This window comes from Schistocerca piceifrons, chromosome 5 (assembly GCF_021461385.2).
Source record: "Schistocerca piceifrons isolate TAMUIC-IGC-003096 chromosome 5, iqSchPice1.1, whole genome shotgun sequence".
In the NCBI taxonomy this organism is placed as follows: Eukaryota; Metazoa; Arthropoda; class Insecta; order Orthoptera; family Acrididae; genus Schistocerca; species Schistocerca piceifrons.
The window spans coordinates 75431128-75455177 of NC_060142.1; the positions used below are offsets into that span (position 1 = coordinate 75431128).

Here is a 24050-nt window from a genome sequence, read left to right on the forward strand (position 1 = left end):
AAAAGAGTGCTCAAGACCATGGCTCTGCGAGTGTCTTTCAGTGTTTCCCCCAGTCAGACACTCGTAGAGCCTATGTCTTCAGCATTCTATGCGTTTTTCCCTTTCTGTCTTCCCTGGGTCAACTTCCTGTGTTTTCCTAGTTCTAACCATGGACTCACAAAAAATGTCAGATTTGTTGTTGGCAGCAGGTATGGTCAAGCCATAAATTGCTTGTTTACATAGCCGGAATATTACCAATCGGACTACAAGCACATCCTCGTGCGCAGGTACTCACGCAAGCAATGGCTCTGAGCACTAAGGGACTTAACATCTGAGGTCATCAGTCCGCTAGACTTAGAACTACTTAAACCTGACTAACCTAAGGACATCACACACACCCATGCCCGAGGCAGAATTCGAACCTGAGACCGTAGCAGCAGCGCGGTTCCGGACTGAAGAGTCTAGAACCGCTCGGCCACAGCGGCTGGCTCACGCAAGCAACTCTGAAGTCTCCTGTCTTAAAAATAACCTGCAATTTCCAGAATTCCTCGCCATTTTCTAGGCTGTTAGTATCAATGCTACTTTATTCTCCACAAGTTTTCTCTGAAATCTGGAAACTGATATACATAAAAACATAAATGCTTCACTCAAACAGTATTTTTTTGGAGGGGGAGGAGGGGAGGGGCAGGTTTGACCTGTTGTTGTCGGACCTGTGTGGATGACCGTATCTGTCAGCTACTGTATTGCTGGTAATTCTTTGGGACACATCACAAAAGCCGGCAAAACAGTGCATTTTTTTGTACAAACGTACATTTACTTGACCATCGGACAGACTCCAGTATGGACGGCACAGTAATAAACATCCCTAGCACAGAAAAACAACTGAAAGATTTGAAAGAAAATAAGTCACCAGGTACTGATGGAACCCCAATTTGGTTTTACAAAGAGTACTCTACGACACCCCCTTACTTAGCTCGCATTCATCACAAATCTCTCAACCAGCGCAATGCCCTGAACGACCGGAAAAAGCGGAGATTACTCTTTTATTTAGGATGAGTAGAAGAACAGACCCGCAAAACTACAGATCAATATCCCTTACATAGGCTTGCTGCAGAATCATTGAATACATTCTCCGTTCATATATAATAAATTTTCTTGAGACCGAGATTGTTATGCACGTTGTTAGAAAGCATCGCTCGTATGAAACTCAACTTACCCTTTTCTCAAAATGATATACTGTGAACTATGAATGTAGGGCAAAGGTTGATTTCATATTTCTAGATTTTCGGAAAGCATTTGACACGGTGTCCCATTGCACGCTGTTAACGAAGGTAAGAGCATATGGAATAGGCTCACAGATATGTGAGTCTCTCGAAGGCTCCTTAAGTTATAGAACCCAGTATATTTTACTCGACAGAGAATATTCATTAGAGACACCGGTATCGTCAGGAGTTCCCCAGGGAAATGTGGTAGGCCAACTATTATCCTCGATCTACGCAAAGAATTTGGCGGACAAGGTGGGCAACGATCTCCGGTTGTTTGCTGGTGATGCTATGGTGTAAGGTAAGCTGTCGTTGAGTGATTACAGTTGGATACAAGATGACTTAGACAAAATTTCTAACTGGCGTCACAAATTGCAGCTAGCTGTAATGGAGAAAAATGTAAGCTAATGCCGATGCGTAGGGAAAACAAGCCTGTAATGTTCAGATACAGCATTAGATGTGTCCTGCTTGACACAGTCACATCGTTTAAATATCTCGGCGTAACGTTGCAAAGCGATAAGAAATGGAATGAGCACGTGAGCACTGTGGTGGGGATGGTGAATTGTGAACTTCGGTTTAGTGGGAGTATTTTATGGAAGTGTGGTTCACGTGTACAGGAGACGCATGTAGGACATTGATAAGACCTATTCTTGAGTACTTCTCGAGTGTTTGTGATGTGTACTAGGTCTTATTAAAGGAAGACATAAAAGAAATTCAGAGGTGGGCTCCTAGATTTGTTACCGGTAGTTTCAAACAACACGCATGTCTTACGGAAATACTTCATAAACTCAAATGGGAGTCTCTGGAAAGAAGGCGACATTTTTTTTTCGAGGAATGCAGTTGAGAAAATTTAGAGAAGCAGAATTTGAAGTTGACTGTGTAATATTAGTAATTTTCGCCTCACAAACAATAATATACGCTCAATAGTACACACCTGATGGCCTAAAGTTTTCTAACAACTGTAAAGTAAAAGAAATGAACCATAGCATAGCAGCGACAGAATCTATTATTCTTTATCTTTGCCGTTCTTGCACGGTGCCTGTAAATCTCTATGTTCATGTATCGATTAATGATATAAAAAAAGAATTCTGTTGTTTCATGACAAATGAGGCATTGGGCGCCGCATCTTTTACTGTTTGTATTCCATGAAAGGCGGACGCGGATTTGCTGTGTTCCGCATCGGTATTTTATATTTTATGTGAAAATATCCAGTAAATATGTTGTTATTTCTCCAATCACAAAACATGTAGTTTCTTGTAATTGCTTACGAACAGACAGCATCAAGAGGACATTTTGACTGTTATGTATAAAGTATTTAACCACAATGGTAGCCGGCCGCTGTGGCCGAGTGGTTCTAGGCGCGCAGTCCGGAACCGCGCGACTGCTACGGTCGCAGGTTCGAATCCTGCCTCGGGCATGGATGTGTGGGATGTCCTTAGGTTAGTCAGGTTTAAGTGGTTCTGAGTTCTAGGGGACTGATGACCACAGCTGTTGAGTCCCATAGTGCTCAGAGCCATTTGAACCATTTGAACCATTTGAACCACAATGGTCATCTATTGTAATTTAATATGGAAAGGTATGTAGAATTAAAAAAACGTGTGTTAAAGATAACTGTGCTTATTTTAGTAAATTAACCTTGATGATTTCCACCTCCTCATTCACTTGCATGATAATTATTTTGTGTTAGTTCATCGCCAGAAATTACGATCACGCTGATGGGCCGAACGCAGCATGAGCCAGAAGGAATATTATCGTTTTCCTATTATTTCTGAACCAACTCTTTTTTTTAATTGTGTAGTGTTGTATTTCTTTTACAGTCGATAAATCTTCTGGTCGCTTAGTGTTGTTCCGGGTATGACTACATCGCGACTATAAAAATGCAAAGAAATGATAATGTTTCTTCCGAACGATCCCAAATAAATCAATCTGCTGCTCTTATTCCGGTATTTAATGCTCAACATATGTTATTATAATAGTGTAATCAATCCCTGATTCTGTTGCCAAATGGCCCACCAAAATATTCACTTTTTCGACATTTTTCAAAAAAATATATAAACTAACAATTCTTTTTCTTTTCGCCCGCCAAGAGCAACGCTACAATTGCCAAACGATTCTACAGACACCAACATACACTGTGCCTAAGAACCACGAAGGTAAGATACGATAAATTAGGATTCATATGGAGGCATATAGACAGTCGTTCTCCCGTCGCTTTGTTTGCGAGTGGAACAGGAAAGGAAATGACTAGTAGTGGTGGAGGACACCCTGCCACACATGCCGTACGGTGGCTTGAGGAGTATCTATGTGTATATATAGCCTTTCGTGTACTTAAATTTTTGCAAATCAGGTTCTACTGGGAAACAGACTTGATTACCATCGCAGAAGACTTGTTTTAGGTAAGCTTCAACGCTGGAAGCTTCCAACGCAGCTGTCGCTAGGTGCACTCACTGTAGTATATCCAGCTGGACACTGGCGCCACGGAAACTCCACACCTGAAGACGTCCTGCTCGTCCTGTGCCAGTGCCATGGCCGTAGCGTAGCCGCCGTAGCTCCAGCCCCAGATGCCCACACGGGAGGCGTCGATGAAGCCATACTTCTCCGTCAGCCGCCTGCACAGCAAAGGCAACGTTGGTGTCTATTTTGTGACACAGTCACTGTCATTCGCAGGAATCACTTACGCGAAATAGAGATTACGGCTGATATGTTTAGTCACTTCAGAGAAAAAGTGAACTGAACTCACTGTAACGAAATGAAAGGAATAAATTGACGAGGATGAAATCAATGACGATCCAGTGTAATGAAAGGTTACCATGTAAGCTGTTCATAAATGTTGAATCTGCAATGTGATGAATTTGTTAGCCCGCCCGGTTGGCCGTGCGGTCTAACGCACTGCTTTCCGGGCGGGAAGGAGCGCCCGGTTCCCGGCACGAATCCACCCGGCGGACTTATGTCGAAGTCCGGTAAACCGGCCAGACAGTGGATGGTTTTTAGGCAGTTTTCCATCTGCCTCGGCGAATGCGGGCTGGTTCCCCTTATTCCGCCTCAGTTACACTATGTCAGCGATTGCTGCGCAAACAAGTTCTCCACGTACGCGTACACCACCATTACTCTACCACGCAAACATAGGGGTTACACTCGTCTGGTGTGAGACGTTCCCTGGGGGGTCCACCGGGCGCCGAACCGCACAATAACCCTGGGTTCGGCGTGGGGCGGCAGAGGGGTGGAGTGGACTGTGGTAATCGTCGTGGGGTAACGGCGGGGACGGAGTCTCTCCATCGTTTCTAGGTTCCCGGCTAACATACAATACAATGAATTTGTTGAAGCAATTGAACACTTTTGTTTGACCCTCTCTGGCACAAATTTTCTAGTGTCGCGACGTATTCATTTTGTAGTGAATAGTTTGATAAAAACCTTACTGAATAAAACTTTTTTTTTAAATAAAGACACATGGAAGGCAGAATCGTCACAGTTACTGAAGTGTGCCATATGTTTTCCTTTTATAAGATGTGAATATGGGACGAAATTATCATTTTTACCAAGATGCTCCTAGCAGAGTGGAAAATTAGGATCTTCAAACATTTCTTCTTCTGTAAACTATACGGTGAACAATTATAGCCGGCCGCGGTGGTCGAGCGGTTCTGGCGCTGCAGTCCGGAACCGCGGGACTGCTACGGTCACAGGTTCGAATCCTGCCTCGGGCATGGGTGTGTGTGATGTCCTTAGGTTAGTTAGGTTTAAGTAGTTCAAAGTTCTAGGGGACTTATGACCTAAGATGTTGAGTCCCATAGTGCTCAGAGCCATTTTTGAACAATTATACAGGGTGATTCAGGAGGAATGTGACATAATTTGTGATGTGATTTCATATGTGAAAATAAACCAAGAAAGTCCTCATGTGTCCGATTTTCGATTTTTACGGAAATGGAGAGGGTTGAAGATTATGAAGACAAGTGTGAATATTACTTACCGAAATGCTGTTTGGGCACTATGATGAACAAAGTAATGGTGAGACAGATGACTGATCCATCCTACTAAAGGTGTTCGAAAGCCCTCGATACACTTGTCAACATGCTGCAGGATGTTGCACATTGAACATCATCCTGGAAGGCTTTAATGTTGGCAACAGCGACAAGCTCTTCACACACCTTCGTAGAGTACTCATCCCCTTCATGCAGCACCATAAACAAAAGTCCAGTGGGGTAAGGTCAGGTGATCTGGCAGGCCAGTTGATGTGTGCGCTATGGCCAATCCATCATAGAGGAAATTTGATATTCGTGTATTGGGGCACTTGTCTAGTACAGCAAATCATGTTGCAGGTATATTTGCCATCACTGCTCTAATCTTATATCTTCCAAAAGTGCAGGTTGGTTCGCTATCAGGAAAGGTGTGTATGCTGCGGTTGTCATGTGATTTGGCATGAAAACAGTCCCTATCACTAGGCCATCAATAATAGCACACCAGACGTTCCTTGAGAACCCAAGTTGGAATCTTGTTTCCCTAGCATCATATGAGTTCTCCACCACCCATTTATGAGACCTGTGGACGTTTGTGATACTAATGCTTGTAAATGCAGCCTCATCTGTAAATAAAGTGTATTGCACAACGTCTCTGTATGCAGACAACCATTCACAAAACTGTTATCTTCTTACTGAGCCATTTAGAAGCAGATGTTGAATGGGCTGCATATGGAATGGGTACTATCCCTTGGAATGTAACGTGTGCCATGGTCGCATTTGTGGAATATTGGGTTGACGGCTAATGTACTACGTACTGGTGGTGGGACTCTGTTGCACCATTGCAATGGTGTCTTCCCTTTCCTCAACTGACTGGATGGCCTCACGTTCTGATCTTACGTGTACACTGTGTAGTGTTCTCGATTCGCATAATGTTTGAAAAACCTTGGGAAATACTTTGGCACAGGGGGCTTGTCAACCAGGGAAACATCTCTTGTATTCTGTCATAGCCACATGGGCACTGCCATTATAGTGCCTTTACACAAAAAACATGTCTGAATATTCTGCATGGGTGAACATATTTGGCATGTTGATATGCAAAGATGCAATGGATTTGCTCAGTTAATCAACACTTAAGCACGACATGCACATGGTCTAACGACTGCTCACTGATCCAGATCACGACTGCACACTGGGTACACTTGCTGCCGTTGCCTCGGTGTGACACGGGGCTGCTATCTGTTGGAGAATCCACACACCTCTTGTAGAACGGGTTAGTCCTTGCCCCACCAATATTCTGTACCCAACAGCACCTACACAGTATTTCGGCAAGTAATATTCACACTCGTCTTCACATTCATACATGGATGTATGTAGTCTTCAACCTGCTCCAGTTCTGTAACGATCGAAAGTCAGACAGATGAGGACTTTCTTGTTTTATTTTCACATGTAGAATCACCTCACAAATTATGTGGCATTTCTCCTGAATCAACCTGTATATTTAGTTGTACGATCCCACACAACTCACACGTAATTGATGAAAGGTTATGTGAAGAGGTGTGTGTGTGTTAGTCTAAGAATGCAAATGGCAAAATATATTAATAAAAACACTGAAGATATGTTTATCGCATGATGTTGAAATTCGACATACATGGTTATAACTGGGAACCAAGAGAGTGCAAAGAAACTGTGTGTCACACAGAGATGTGTCACAGCATTACAATGAATACGCATGCAGTTTTAAATCTTTCATAAGAGCATCTAGTGTAACCTAATCTGGAAAACAACGAGTTCAGATGACATTCTCCAGTGAGCTGAATACATGAGAAGTTACACAAAGTGTGGAAAGTTATCAAATTGTATACCAGAATAGCGTGTGGTGCACTCATTGGTTTACAGAAAATCATTATAACAAAGCAACAAAAGCCTTAAACCCAGAAGAAATTCACACAATAATTCCATCATTCCTGAGTTAAGCATTCAGGTTATTCTTCGGTGTTTCTAACAAAAGGACTGAAAATTAAATTGCAACATGGGTTTTGCGAAACAATAACATAAACAAAGTAAAGAGGCTTCATAGGTAATAAAAGTTTCTAACTTATACTCTGCAACTCTGTGTTGCGTGTGATGCCCCATCACTCATATCTGAGCGATCCAGCACAACAAGTGAAAAAATTCATCATTTGGTCATGACCAGAAACACACCACCAAAGATTACTAAATCATGCCAACTTTCATATCAATAGTAGTTCCTTCAGCAAAGTGTCAACAGATGTTTAGCTATTGTGGTTGTGGAAATGAGTGTCTAAAGTGGTCACTATCACTTTACAGTTGTCATGAGGACATCTCTGTCTCTTTTACATAGATGTATTTTTTGAGGGAAATAATGTGATATTGTTCCACAATGTTCTTGAGCATTCACAAGTATTTGCGAATGTTAATGATTGTTTTCTAATGTTCTGGAATTTTCTTGAATGATATAGGATACAAGGAGGCAACAGCACATATTGCATTGATCTGCACTCTTACAGAATTGGCTTAATTAATGAGTTGTGCAGCGCCCTAAACACAGAGTAACAACTCATAGAAAAGTGTATTCCTTCACAGACAGACAGTATGTAAAAATACTGGTTGTGTCATGAAAAAAAACTTCAGGAACGGAAATGATTAGATTCAACAAACAAATAAGTGAATACAGAATATGATAATAAAAGAAGAAAAATATTTAAATATATTCATACAATACTGAACCAAAACAAAAGAAGAAATTATACAAGAGAATATCTAAATGTGCTCAATGTTCATTTCAAGCTGTCATCAAAAAGCTTGTAAACAACATGATAGAAGCACAAATATTAACCATAATAAGCTTTAGGAAGCGCTAATTTCTGGTAAGAGGAAGGTACATTATTTTTATCATTAAAACACAAGAACCAGTATTCCAGTGTTGCAGAATGACTTCAAAACAATGTCCCGATTTCGACTGGATTTAATTATAAATGTAATAGATTTTCATATAGGGTTGACTCCAATTTGCATAGTTATAAAAAGTTGATAGTTTCCATAATTATGTATCACAGAATGGAAACCAGCGAAGCCTATTGCTTCATCTCTTTTCAAAGGAATCATTGCAGTCCATATGTAGCACTCACATAAAAAATCCTTTTTGCTCAACTAAAAAAAATGAAGCAGGCATACTAGTCCTAAATTTCAGAGCTCAGATTATTTCTAGGTACCTCAAGGAACAATAAACATTAAATATTAATTTTTGAACAGTACAAACAAATATGTATAACACTTCATTTCATAGGACATGCTGCTTAACACAATCAAAATAAGATGTTTTTCGAAACTCCATGAAATTAAGAAAGGAGAACAAACAGAATCTCCATGATAATAATGTTTGTACATTATTTTGTAAAGACAACTGAGGCTGAGTCAATCAGTGCTAGCAGTGGGTTTCCAAGTTACAGTATCCGAGTACACATGAAAGACATCATACATCTAATCTTAGTACCACACAATCAGGTTCAGTATAATGTACAAATATGAGGAAAGAAATTGATATTAGGCAATTTATATTAAATGGAAAGTGATTATAAACTTTCATCCATTCATAGCGGTAATGGTGAGTGCTGATATAAGATTTAAGAGCGCACTGCCTAACACAGTTTATATATTGATAATTTATGGTTTTATTGTCAACGATTCGCTTAAAATGACGCTCTAAATGCTTTTAAGAACCTCATGACCTGTCAACTGAAACTGGGTATTAAATAAAGAATTTTGGTGGCAGTCGAGGTGGTAATGATGACATCTTTCAATTTTTTGGAACCCTTGCCTCAGCTGGTAGTGGATGCAAGTAATTTCCTTTCCACACAGGACGATGAAATACTTTGATTTTCTTACTTTGCTAGAAGGTTAATAATGTAAACAGAGAGAATTACTGAGACTGTAGTAAAGAGTGTAAAGCATGTTGTTAAGTAAAACTGTTAGTTTATTAAATACTGCAGGTCACTGAAGTCCACTTATGATGGGGCCACATGCCCACTACGAGAATAGGAAACTGTAACGAAATTATCTGAAATAATGTTTTAAAAGCAAGGTGTAGCGCAGATTATATGAATAATTATACAAAATAGGAACAGAATAAAGCCCATTGACACAGTGCGCGGCGGCCGCAGGTTCGAATCCTGCCTCGGGCATGGATTTATGTGATGTCCTTAGGTTGGTTAGGTTTAAGTAGTTCTAAGTTCTAGGGGACTGATGACCTCAGAAGTTAAGTCCCATAGTGCTCAGAGCCATTTGAACCATTTTTTTTTGACACAGTGCGCACACATCATAAAAACAACAAATAATAGAAAACAATATGTATAAAAACATATATGGAAGAGGTTTTAGGTCCAGGAGGTGGCGATGAAAAAATATCTACTCTCTCTATCTTACACAGTGAATCACATAATAATTCGACTGGCATTAGCAAAGCTGCGTTGCAGGAATTAAAAGTGAAGTCATTCGAGATTCACTAGGGGAACATAGTCTCCCAATCATCTACATCAACATCTACATTTATACTCCGCAAGCCATCCAACGGTGTGTAGCGGAGGGCACTTTACGTGCCACTGTCATTACCTCCCTTTCCTGTTCCAGTCGCGTATGGTTCGCGGGAAGAACGACTGTCTGAAAGCCTCCGTGCGCGCTCTAATCTCTCTAATTTTAGATTCGTGATCTCCTCGGGAGGTATAAGTAGGAGGAAGCAATATATTCGATACCTCATCCAGAAACGCACCCTCTCGAAACCTGGCGAGCAAGCTACACCGCGATGCAGAGCGCCTCTCTTGCAGAGTCTGCCACTTGAGTTTGTTAAACACCTCCGTAACGCTATCACGCTTACCAAATAACCCTGTGACGAAACGCGCCGCTCTTCTTTGGATCTTCTCTATCTCCTCCGTCAACCCGATCTGGTACGGATCCCACACTGATGAGCAATACTCAAGTATAGGTCGAACGAGTGTTTTGTAAGCCACCTCCTTTGTTGATGGACTACATTTTCTAAGGACTCTCCCAATGAATCTCAACCTGGCACCTTACCAACAATTAATTTTATATGATAATTCCACTTCAAATCGTTCCGTACACATACTCCCAGATATTTTACAGAAGTAACTGCTACCAGTGTTTGTTCCGCTATCATATAATCATACAATAAAGGATCCTTCTTTCTATGTATTCGCAATACATTACATTTGTCTATGTTAAGGGTCAGTTGCCACTCCCTGCACCAAGTGCCTATCCGCTGCAGATCTTCCTGCATTTCGCTACAATTTTCTAATGCTGCAACTTCTCTGTATACTACAGCATCATCCACGAAAAGCCGCATGGAACTTCCGACACTATCTACTAGGTCATTTATACATATTGTGAAAAGCAATGGTCCCATAACACTCCCCTGTGGCACGCCAGAGGTTACTTTAACGTCTGTAGACCTCTCTCCATTGAGAAAAACATGCTGTGTTTTGTTTGCTAAAAACTCTTCAATTCAGCCACACAGCTGGTCTGATATTCCGTAGGCTCTTAGTTTGTTTATCAGGCGACAGTGCGGAACTGTATCGAACGCCTTCCGGAAGTCAAGAAAAAGAGCATCTACCTGGGAGCCTGTATCTAATATTTTCTGGGTCTCAAGAACAAATAAAGCGAGCTGGGCCTCACACGATCGCAGTTTCTGGAATCCATGTTGATTCTTACAGAGTAGATTCTGGGTTTCCAAAAACGACATGATACTCGAGCAAAAAACATGTTCTAAAATTCTACAACAGATTGACATCAGAGATATAGGTCTATAGTTTTGCGCATCTGCTTGACGACCTTTCTTGAAGACTGGGACTACCTGTGCTCTTTTCCAATCATTTGGAACCTTCCGTTCCTCTAGAGACTTGCGGTACACGGCTGTTAGAAGGGGGGCAAGTTCTTTCGCGTACTCTGTATAGAATCGAATTGGTAGCCCGTCAGGTTCAGTGGACTTCCTCTGTTGAGTGATTCCAGTTGCTTTTCTATTCCTTGGACACTTATCATAGGCAAATGTATCATGATAAGACGAAAGACAAGGTATATTACCCACAAACACATTGGAACACATTTCACTCCCCGGGTGAGAAAGTTAGGGAGCGACATAGAATTAATCGAAAGTGATGAGTGTTAATGACGAAGTCACAGGATTAACGCTTCCAAAACAAGGAAAATACTTTAAGAGGGGTAGGACGTCAAACGGGCCAACTTGGAGCAGGAGATGCACCACAGGAAATTTTAATTTCCACTGTCTACACTTTGGCAAATAAATTCATAAAACTTTGTCAGCATGACCAGGAAGGATTCAGGATTCACACTCATAGCAGTGGAAGTTCAAAAACATAACAAAATGTTTTTTTTGTCATGTGAAATTTCATAATTTTTTCACTTACTATTGGCTGCATTTGTTGCTATAGGTACGATTTTCTTCTTAAGTAAAAGAGATTTTTCGAGGAATTTTGCACTGATTATTAAACACAAACTCCTTAACGCACTACTCTAGAGTTTTCCAAACCTATTAAAAATTATGGTAAAAATTGAGGTAATTAACTATAAAATTTGAGTTATTTCTAAACATGAAGTTTAAAACGTAGCAGCTCATTCATTTTTTCATACATTAAATAAATTCGAGACTTCCATGCACCTGTAAGTATGGTTTGTATGCTGTACTAATTCCATCGAAGAATCTCTCTTACTTACGAAGAAAAGTGTACCTATAGCAACAAAAGCAGCCAATAGTAAGTGAAAAGGTGGTGAAATTTGACATGTAAAAAAAAAAATCATTTTGTTATGTTTTTGAACTTCCACTGCTTTGAGTGTCAATCCTGAATCCTTCCTGGTCACGCTGACAAAGTTTTATGAATTTATTTGCAAAAGTATAGGCAGTGGAAATTAAAATGTCCTGTGATGCCTTTCCTGCTCCAAGTCAGCCCGTTTGTTGTCCTGCCCCACTTAAGCTTGCTTTTATGTTATAGACAGATTTCGTTCCCTTTCTTATCTGATATAAGACTGGGATAAAAAAATTCCACTCAGCAACGCTTGATAAATAGCTAAAGTAGCGATAAAAATTGGTTCCGCCAAATGTGTATTTCCATACCTTGCAACTAACGCACCAAATCAGTTTTTGTGCATTACTATTTTAGTGCATAGATGCGTAATTCACTCGTTTGCAATGTTTTGACGTCGGCTTGGAAGTAAATGGGACAACACATACAAGAGCCCTGGGAAAGCGTGTAGTTCTGGCGGCGGCAGCTGGCCTTACTTGGTGACGTTGATCTGGTCCTCGACTTCGACGCTGCCCAGCCGGCGGTACACGGAGAAGAGCGTCCTGTTGTCCCTGCCGCCGGACCCGCGGCCGTCGATCACAATGTACACGTAGCGCCGCGAAGTCGTGAAGTAGCTGTTCAGGTCCACCGCGTACGAGTCGTCCACCTGCTGGGAACCCGGGCCCGCGTACCTGCCACAGAACACCTCTGTGTCTCACATTACGTAAAAGCGAGTCGCGAAATTAAAGTATGGCGTGTCGTATTGTGACTGAGCTTGCAGAATCACATACATAAAAGTCACTCACAACTCAAATATTTCCTTTTAAGAGACAGTACTGCCAAACGTTGATATGTAAATAAATAAATGCCCTCTAAAATAACCACATACAATAAAAATTCACAGAAAAATCAGTCGCAAAAATGATTCACATAGTTAAGTATGCATAATTTGGGCTGTTGCATAAATTCGAAGCGTTTTTTCCGTAAGTTTAATGAACACTACAGATACATGCCAGACATTTAAGTGATCAATAATACAGTCTCCTTCACCATTTAGAACACTGAGCCAACGCTGAGGAAACTTTTCGATTCCACAGCTGTAGAAATCACGTTGTTTTGAGGCGAAGAACTCGTCGTACCATGTTGGGAGCACACTTTCATTCGAAAAGGAACTTCCTTGGATAGCGGAAAATGTGAAAATCTGAGGGCGCAAGATCAGTGATCCGTGTGTGGCTCGTGTTCGTACCATCTCTAATTTAACACCTTGTTTTCACCTAAGTCGAAACAAAGCCCCGGGAGTAGACAACCTTCCATATAACTACTTACAGCCTTGGGAGAGCCAGTCCTGACGAAACTCTACCATCTGGTGAGCAAGAATAATATAATAACTCCAATCCCAAAGAAAGCAGGTGTTGACAGATGTGAAAATTACCGAACTATCAGTTTAATAAGTCACAGTTGCAAAATACTAGCGCGAATTCTTTGCAGACGAATGGAAAAACTGGTAGAAACCGACCTCAGGGAAGATCAGTTTGGATTCCGTAGAAATGGTGGAACACGTGAGGCAATACTGACCCTACGACTTATCTTAGACGAAAGATTAAGGAAAGGCAAACCCACGTTTCTAGCATTTGTAGACTTAGAGAAAGCTTTTGACAATGTTGACTGGAATACTCTCTTTCAAATTCTAAAGGTGGCAGGGGTAAAATATAGGGAGCGAAAGGCTATTTATAATTTGTACAGAAACCAGATGGCAGTTATAAGAGTCGAGGGACATGAAAGGGAAGCAGTGGTTAGTAAGGGGTGAGACAGGGTTGTAGCATCTCCCCGATGCTATTCAATCTGTATATTCAACAAGCAGTAAAGGAAACAAAAGAAAAGTTCGGAGTAGGTATTAAAATCCATGGAGACGAAATAAAAACTTTGAGGTTCGCAGATGACATTGTAATTCTGTCAGAGACAGCAAAGGACTTGGAAGAGCAGTTGAATGGAATGGACAGTGTCTTGAAAGGAGGATATAAGATGAACATCAACAAAAGCAAAACGAGGATAATGGAATGCAGTCGAATTAAGTCGGGTGATGCTGAATTAGATTAGGAAATGAGACACTTAAAGTAGTAAAGGAGTTTTGCTATTTGGGGAGCAAAATAACTGATGATGGTCGAAGTAGAGAGGATATAAAATGTAGACTGGCAATGCCAAGGAAAGCGTTTCTGAAGAAGAGAAATTTGTTAACATCGAGTATTGATTTAAGCGTCAGGAAGTCGTTACTGAAAGTATTTGTATGGAGTGTAGACATGTATAGAAGTGGAACATGGACGATAAATAGTTTAGACAAGAAGAGAATAGAAGCTTTCGAAATGTGGTGCTACAGAAGAATGCTGAAGATTAGATGGGTAGATCACATAACTAATGAGGAGGTATTGAGTAGAATTGGGGAGAAGAGAAGTTTGTGGCACAACTTGACTAGAAGAAGGGATCGGTTGGTAGGACATGTTCTGAGGCATCAAGGGATCATCAATTTAGTACTGGAGGGCAGCGCGGAGGGTAAAAATCGTAGAGGGAGACCAAGAGATGAATACACTAAGCAGATTGAGAAGGATGTAGGCTGCAGTAGGTACTGGGAGATGAAGAAGCTTGCACAGGATAGAGTAGCATGGAGAGCTGCATGAAACCAGTCTCAGGAGTGAAGACCACAACAAGAACATTTCACCATACTGCTGCCTTGTTATGTTAATTTCTAATGACTGGCGTCAGTGATTTGCTACCTTGCCTGCCCGTGAGCAGCAGCAGCGCTTATCGAGATAGGCCCTGCTGTATTATCTTTGCTGGACTGCTATTACTTCGTGGTGGTGTGTCAGCAGTTATTCCGGGCCTGGCAGTGCTTGTGTTGGCACACGGCACAAGTTCAGTCGCGGCGCGGCAGCAGTGAAGTCCGGATCGCCATGTCTCGCCCGACGGTTGCCGACACACAAGATTGGAGTGGGGACTACTTTTATTGGTCGGCGGTCGGTCGTATTGCCGGACGACAATAATTCGGCTGGCGACCGCTTATGGGTTGGCTGTGTGTGCCCACTCGTGATTCGTCCCTGTTATTGTACAGTAACTGCCGTTAGCATTGTCTAGTTCTTCGTGCAAGTGTTCGTAGTTTGTGTGATTTTGACTGACAAGTTATTTTAAATCAGGAATTCTCGGCGGGGCGTATTTTTGCCGGGTTCCGCTGGTGGTTTCTATGCGTCATCGGAGAGTGTGGCGCTGTTCCTATCGCTACACTACTGGCCATTAAAATTGCCACACCAAGAAGAAATGTAGGTGATAAACGGTTATTCATTGCACAAATATATTATACTAGAACTGACATGTGATTACATTTTCATGCAGTTTGGGTGTATTGATCCTGAGAAATCAGTACCCAGAACAACAACCTCTGGCCGTAATAACGGCCTTGATACGCCTGGGCACTGAGTCAAACAGAACTTGGATGGCGTGTACAGGTACAGCTGCCCATGCAGCTTCAACACGATACCACAGTCCATCAAGAGTAGTGACTGGCGCATTGTGACGAGCCAGTTGCTCGCCCGCCATTGACCAGACGTTTTCGGTTGGTGAGAGATCTGGAGAATGTGCTGGCCAGGACAGCAGTCGAACATTTTCTGTATCCAGAAAGGCCCGTAGAGGACCTGCAACATGAGGACGTGCATTATCCTGCTGAAATGTAGGGTTTCGCAGGGCTTGGATGAAGGGTAGAGCCACGGGTCGTAACATACCTGAAATATAACGTCCACTGTTCAAAGTGCCGTCAATGTGAACAAGAGATGACCGAGACGTGTAACAATGGCACCCCATACCATCACGCCGAATGATACGCCAGTATGGCGATGACGCATACACGCTCTCAATGTGCGTTCACCGCGATGACGCCAAGCACGGATGTGACTATCATGATGCTGTAAACAGAACCTGGATTCATCCGAAAAAATGACGTTTTGCCATTCGTGCACCCAGGTTTGTCGTTGAGTACACCATTGCAGGTAACCACAGCCATCGTCTCTGAGCTGATAGTCCATGCTGCTATAAACGTTGTCGAACTATTCGTGCAGATGATTGTTGTCTTGAAAACGTCCCCATCTGTCGACTCAGGGATCGAGACGTGACTGCACGATCCGTTACAGCCATGCGGATAAGATGCCTGTCATCTCGACTGCTAATGATATGAGGCCGTTAGGATCCAGCACGGCAATCCGTATTACCCTCCTGAATCCACCGATTCCACATTCTGCTAACAGTCATTGGATCTCGGCCAACGCGAGCAGCAATATCGCGATACGATAAACCGCAATCGCGATAGGCTACAATCCGACCTTTATCAAAGTCGGAAATGTGATGGTACCCATTTCTCCTCCTTACACGAGACATCACAACAACGTTTCACCAGGCACCGCCGGTCAACTGCTGTTTGTGTATGAGAAATCGGTTGGTTGTAGGTGTCGCCACCGGCGCCAAGCTTGTGTGAATGCTCTGAAAAGCTAATCATTTGCATATCACAGCATCTTCTTCCTGTCAAAATTCGCGTTTGTAGCACGTCATCTTCGTGGTGTAGCAGTTTTAATGGCCAGTAGTGTACGAGGTCCGTGGCTCACCGACCCTGGACACGAAAGTTGACTTTTGATTTAACCTACCAGCAAGTCAAGACTGTTCACATTGTGTCGTTTGGAGTTCGTTGTCGGCTGTTGGGGTATTCCCGAGAGCAACAACGTGGTTTTCAAGTTGGAAAATTCTAGCCACCCTCCAGTGGAGTTTCACTGTATTTGGTTATTTGAATTGAAGTGCACCAGCTGAATGTTCTGCCTTGTGGCCGTTAACGTTCCGGTTACCTGCCCTGGTCGTTGACGTAAATTTCAGGCAGTGTAGTTTCCTCATCGTGTTGTTGCTGTCCAGCACGGTGTGTAGTTTGACAGCTCCGTGTATGATTGGTTGTGGGCGCCAATATCTTCTACGTTGTTCCGTTGAACTCCCTGTTGCGCCCTGGTCGGGTGAAGTGGAAGTTATCTTGTCGGTGGGTCCGCTGACTGTCGGTCGGTTGGGTTGTCGTCAGATGGTGAATGGTTGGCCCGACTGCCTGTCTCACCTAAGCGAGCGTTAGTGTTTGAATTACAGGCCGACCCTCGAACATCTGGGCTGGCTGGCTCTGAGCACTATGGAACTTAACATCTGAGATCATCAGTCCCCTAGAACTTAGAACTACTTAAATCTAACTAACCTAAGGACATCACACACATCCATGCCAGAGGCAGGATTCGAACCTGTGACCGTAGCGGTCGCGCGGTTCCAAACTGTAGCGCCTAGAACCGCTCGACCACACCGGCCGACTCGAGTGTTAACTGACAGACGCTTATTTTGGCCCCTTTCCACAGTTATACTATCTGTCCTGTCCTGCGAGTTTAGCAGGGCGCTTCAATCAGGTTAATACGGTGGGCGCGGAATGGCATCCCAACCCAGCTCCCGTGCAGCGTTCTCTGTCAGTGTACCAGAATGCGGGCAGCCGTTTTCGTGGAGTAGATTCACTTCACGCCATCTTCTTAGTCATTCTTCTTGGACTGTATTTGCAATACGTCCCAGCTGTTAACAATAAATGTCAACAGTGATTGTTACACCTTGATAAAGCAATAGTGATTGTTACACCTTGATAAAGCAATTCACAGCACACCACACCATCGCTATTCACCAGAAGCATAACAACTTTTTCGGATGGACGAGGTCTTTGTACAGGGAGTTGCTGCTTTCTTTGGGCTCAACTGTCCTTCTCTTTTTCTTACGTTAGCATAAAAAAATGGTTCAAATGGCTCTGAGCACTATGGGACTCAACATCTGTGGTCATAAGTCCCCTAGAACTTAGAACTACTTAAACCTAACTAACCTAAGGGCATCACACACATCCATGCCCGAGGCAGGATTCGAACCTGCGACCGTAGCGGTCACGCGGTTCCAGACTGAAGCGCCTAGAACCGCACGGCCACGCCGGCCGGCGTTAGCATAAAGACACCGTTTCTCGTCACCAGTAACAATACAGGATAGGAATGGTCGGTGTTGCTCACGAGCTAACTGATGACGATCTTCACCAAACCCTGAAGGTTTTCCTGAACATGGAGAGGCACTAATGCCAAAATAGTCCTTCCTTAAACGAGAAAATCATGTTCTTGCCATACTCTGACCAATGAATGGCATTGTCTCAATACACGACGCAAATCTTTTAGCTGCCGCCACTGCTGTTACCACCTGTACTGAATTCAAACAGAAGAATGCGCCGGAAATCTTCGGTTTCTCCAGTTAGAACTCCATTTTCTAGAGTCCGGAGCTCCACTCACTATCTCCAAATGGCAAAATGATAATATGTAAAAATCAAATAACAACAGTAAACTACAAATCAAAAATGATAATCGGTAAATAAATGGAATATGACCACGCAAGACAAAAACGCTACGAACGTATGCACCAACCTAATATAACACCATCAGCAGGGACCAACGAAATGTCAACGACGCCGCTGCCTTCCCAACCCGGAATACACAATGCAAAGTCAATAAGTTTTTATTTAAGCTATCTCTTTCAACATAAAATACTAAATTGTTAAGGCCTTCGCTGCCACTTGTTGGGTATCACTTTTGGATTTCTGTTTCGGCTTCTATGTCCGACCTTTGCTTAGCAGTTTCTCTGATTCTCCAGCACGAGTGGCTGGAATTGTTAAACGTTCACCTTTCCATCCCTGGTGGCGCCACAGCCAATACGTCAACCTAAAACACATTTCGTGAAATGACTTCGCTGAGGCACAGTTCCTATCCTAATCTACTTTACATATTAACTGGGAAAACCAACGCAGCTGTAGTAAGGTAAACGAATCAGCACATCTGACCAGAGCTCTGATATATCAGAGTGAAACCTATTTTGCATTAACAAGCCGAGAGTCTTCGTCAACGAATCTCTCCTGTGAGCAGTCTCCACACCCAGTGAGCTCACACAATGAATGTTTTTGATAGCCAGTTAGAGGCCAGTACTTCCTTCCAACATTAATTGTTGCTGTCAATTCTATTTATAATTCACTGCATGGATTGTAAAAAAAAAAAGACATTGTTTTCCCAGATGAGATCTCTTCTGAACAGCACGTTGCAAGATATCCCAGATATGCTCAATAATGTTCATGTCTGGGGAGTTTGGTGGCCAGCCGGGGACTCTAAGCTCAGAAGAGTATTCCTGGAGCCACTTTGTAGCAATTCTGGACGTGTGGTTTTTTTTTGTGGTTTTAGGGCGCAAAACTTCTATGGTCATTAGCGCCCACGGCCGTGTGGGGTGTCGCATTGTCCTACTGGAATTGCCTAAATCCGTCGGAATGCACAATGGACCATTCATGGATGCAGATAATCAGACAGAATACTTAGGTACGTGTCACGTGTCAGAGTCGTATCTAGACGTATCATAGGTCTCATATCACTCCAGCTGCGCACACCCCACACCATACAGAGCCTCCACCAGCTTGAACAGTCTCCTGCTGACATGCAAGGCCTATGGTATCATGAGGTTGTCTCCATACCCATACACGTCCATCAGCTCGATACAATTTTAAACGAGACTCGTCCGACCAGGCAACATGTTTCCAGTCATCAACAGTCCAGTGTCGGTGTTCACGGGCCCCGGTGAGGCGTAAAGCTTTGTGTCGTGCAGTTATCAAGGGTACACGGATGGGTCTTCGCCTCCGAAAGCCCATATTGATGTTTCTGTGAATGGTTCGCACGCTGACACTTGTTCAAAAATGGTTCAAATGGCTCTGAGTACTATGGGACTTAACATCTGAGGCCATCAGTCCCCTAGAACTTAGCACTACTTAAACCTAACTAACCTAAGGACAACACACACATCCATGCCCGAGGCAGGATTCGAACCTGCGACCTTAGCGGTCTCGAGGTTCCAGACTCAAGCGCCAAGAACCGCTTTGCCACACCGGCCAACTGACACTTGTTGATGACCCGGCATTGAAATCTGCAGCAATTTGCGGAAGGGTTGCACTTCTGTCGCGTTGAACGATTATCTGTAGTCGTCGTTGGTCCCGTTCTTGCAGGATCTTTTTCCGGCCGCAGCAATGTTGGACATTTTATGTTTTAACGGATTCCTGATATTCACGGTACACTCGTGAAATGGTCGAACAGGAAAATCCCCACTTCATCGGTACCTAGGAGATGTTGTGTCACATCGCTCGTGCGCCGACTATAACACCACGTTCAAACTCACTTAAATCTTGATAACGTGTCATTGTAGCAGCAGTAAACGATCTATCACTTGCGCCAGACACTTGTCTTATAGAGGCGTTGCCGACTGCAGCGCCGTATTCTGCCTGTTTGCATATCTCTGTATTTGGAAACGCTTGCCTATACCTGTTTCTGTGGCGGTTCAGTGTATCTTTACCTGTTTGCTTTGAACTGAGGTAATACTTTCTTAACAAACAAGACATAGACAAGTTACATGCAGCGCTGGGATTCGTGGCGGAAACTGCTGTTATTTAAGTGTGCACGACCTGCTGGGCCGCTGAATCACTCATCACGGTCGAGTAGCGGTTTCTGTTGCCACCAGCCTGTCGATATTCGTCATGTGGGCGGCAGTACATCTGGTCTCCTACGAAGAGCGAGTCTATCCTAAACGTTGGGCCACTATTTACGTGAAGGGGGTATACCTTCCAATTCTCAACGTACATTCACACCATGCTTTAGATACCCACGGCGCCTGGCATTAAGACCTTTTTATCTTCTTAGACATGTGTTCGTTCCATTACAAACCGCAGGATGCTGGAGGATGCAGCTATATGCAACAGGCCCTAAACGTATAAACCCTTAATTGAAGTTCGAAATATCAACACATTTGAGAAATTTTTTGATTCTCAAATCGAAAATTGTCTTGGAAATCATGGCATTAGTCCAAACAAACAGTTTGTTTTTCAGAAAAATGGAAATGAGATAAAATAAACAACTTTGTTGAGAACATAAGCACAGCATTCAGGAAAGAGCACGAGGGTTGCAGTTGTCCCTTCTTTTCGATACTGTAAACTATACCTTGCTGTTTACAGACTTGATCAGTTTCGAAATAGTGGCAATGTTGTACAATGGATTAAATCCTATTAATGGGACAGAAAACAAAGAGTACTCTGCAGGAACACTTTAAAGGGGCAAATAATTGTTCTGGAAAACCACATCTCAAGGCGTTCCACACGGATCCATACTAGGCTCAATTCTATTTTTACCCAATATGGATCATTTACAGACAAAACTAGGTTCCCTATTAGTTTTTTTAACCAGATACTTCTGTGGTAGTTGAAAAAGAGAATGAAGACAAAACCTCTGAGTGGATGATCAGTAATGTAATTGAGAACCTTACAATCAAAATGAGGCCAGAATAAGATGTTGTATTATAACTGAATTTACACAAAAATTTCAGCTCACACACACACACACACACACACACACTGATCACCTAGCAAACAAATTAAGCAGCTTCACATTTGTAATTCCGTCGTTGTCAACTGCAATTCATACGGACCGACAAAAATTAGCGTGTAGCTATTCTTATCAGCTTAATATCTGATACGTCCTGCATCGCAGATTGTTTATGAAGTCGGCAGTACCTCGTTCTGGCCTCCTGGTAGCAGTAGCTCGCACTGGCCTCGAGCTCTACAGTAGTTCCTGAAATCATTATTCACATACAGACATAAAAATGCGGCGGAGGACTAAGTTATAATATGTATGGATGATTCCTAGAAGCTCTGCCATTCACTCGTAGGTGACAATGGCACCGTTCTCAAAATCATTATAGTTCAGCCTATTTGTACGAAATATTTATAAATTATATACAGATGAAAGTATGTCTTCCATGATGGGCTAATAAAATGATGAAATAATAAAATAAACAGAAGTGAGGTGGAAAGATCAAACGAATGGAAGTACTTATTCCACGAAGGAAATTTTTGTCAGTTTGTGAAACGGTCCTCCTGTCTCATCCTCAAAACTTGCATGGCGTCGCGCTGCTGTTGCTGCCAGAATGTACGCAGGCTTTGCGGTGTGGGGACCGCCGGAAAAATCACGCCAAGCATTGCTCCACAAGTTTGCTCGGGAACAATTGCTGGTGAACCCAGATTAGTCCTCAGCACGACTACAATATGAAATCAGTCTCAATAAATGTCACTAGACTTCATTTTGAACCGCGAGACAGGGTTAAAATCTTCACTGTTCCACTACCACTAATAATGCCATCTACTTTCGGAAGAGTCTCAGATGCGACCATTAGCTTGGAAAACGAGCACTGCAAAAGGTCACAACACTGTCACTAGCTGGTTTATGGTAACTTCTGCCGATAATGTTCTCCAAAGACAAAACAGAATTATAATATAAAGACAAGGAAAAGGGAGAAGTACACACTCAAAAACACATTTCCAATTGAACCCATCACTCAACTCCATGACCCTGCTGCAGCAACAGTAATTAATTTCAAAAAGCCTTTCACACCAGAATTTTTTTTCTTTTCGGAATACATTTCTAATTGTTTGCTATCAACTTATGAATCTTTACTTCCCTACGTTAAGGTATTTGGTCATACAGTTTGAGCTGCTCGGTGGGAAGCTTAAAGTTTTTTTTCCCCTTTTGCTGTATATATAAGCAAAGTAATTTTTCTCAAATAATTCCTGCCTTGCAGAAAAAAATATAATAATTTCACAAATATATAAGAATGGGCCAGTTAATAGCTGGTTAAAGTGGCGAAGTGGTTCTTTCTTGTGTATATATTGCAAATGGTTTATGAATCTTTAATATCTGTACTACGTTAGTCGAGACTCCCAATGGCCAATACCCCGTTAACAATATGACTGGCACGAGCTGCTTCCGACTCCTTAAACAATCTGCGATGATGACGTGTCATATGTTAATCTAATAAGAATAGAGTTTTTCACACACAATGAAAGTTTAAGGGGCGTGAAGGGAAATGCAGGAAATAGTAAGTACAGAAATTACCACTACGCCAGATATATCATATAAATGGCAACAACAACACGATATCTGTATAATCAAAATAGTAAGACGATGATCTTGACTTCTGCTACAACATCCAATGCAACTAATTTCTAAAGGTAAAGGATGGTATGTTGGATAACAGTATACTCAGTACGACTCTCATGGTATAATTTTTTGTTTTGTACCCATGTGCTCGTGCTGAAATATGCGAATTGCACGATCATTTGATCAAAGCCACAAAACGAAACTTCAATACTCTACCGAGAAGGAAGTAAGAAGTGTCAAATGGCGAAAACAATATCATTTAGACATTTGGTATGTTTTTCCATGTCGCTGTCTCTGAAGAAGTCGAAACATCTTTGTTTCACGCTTACCCTAATTTTCCAGAATCATTTTGCGCTCTACCTGCAGGATTTTGAACGTTTATGTGTTGTAGCAGGACTGCACAGCCTTTAACATACTCATAGACGCGCACAGCGGTGTACTCACACGTATACGATGGCGGGCCTCTTCTCAGAGGTGCGGGGATCGAGCCCCGGCGGCAGCCAGAGCCGTACCTGCGCGCGCAGCCCGCCCCCCACCTCCACCCAGTCGTCCAGGTGGCGCGGCTGCTGCTTCCTCAGCAGCTGCGTCCGCAGATCCTCGTTGTCCACCCACTGCAGCACGTCGCCTGCCACACAAGCAAGAACTCCGTGTCAGGATACTTTAACGTAACCCTTGGTCTACCATTGGTACATACACCGAGGTGACGAAAGTCATGGAATAGTGGCTCTGAGCACTATGGGACTTAACATCTATGGTCATCAGTCCCCTAGAACTTAGAACTACTTAAACCTAACTAACCTAAGGACAGCACACAACACCCAGCCATCACGAGGCAGAGAAAATCCCTGACGCCGCCGGGAATCGAACCCGGGAACCCGGGCGTGGGAAGCGAGAACGCTACCGCACGACCACGAGATGCGGGCATGGAATAGTGATATGCGC

The 24050-nt window shown here is 42.8% G+C and overlaps 1 protein-coding gene across 1 annotated transcript in view; it reads right to left on the reverse strand.

The window, feature by feature from the left end:
- Window positions 1-24050, reverse strand: part of LOC124797921 (venom dipeptidyl peptidase 4-like) — a 425918-nt gene that overhangs the window by 22678 nt on the left and 379190 nt on the right. The window contains exons 12-14 of the mRNA XM_047261054.1: window positions 23553-23733; window positions 12519-12713; window positions 3690-3850 (exon numbers count right to left, since the gene is read on the reverse strand). Coding sequence (XP_047117010.1) covers window positions 3690-3850; window positions 12519-12713; window positions 23553-23733 — 537 coding nt within the window. The remainder of the gene's footprint in view (window positions 1-3689; window positions 3851-12518; window positions 12714-23552; window positions 23734-24050) is intronic.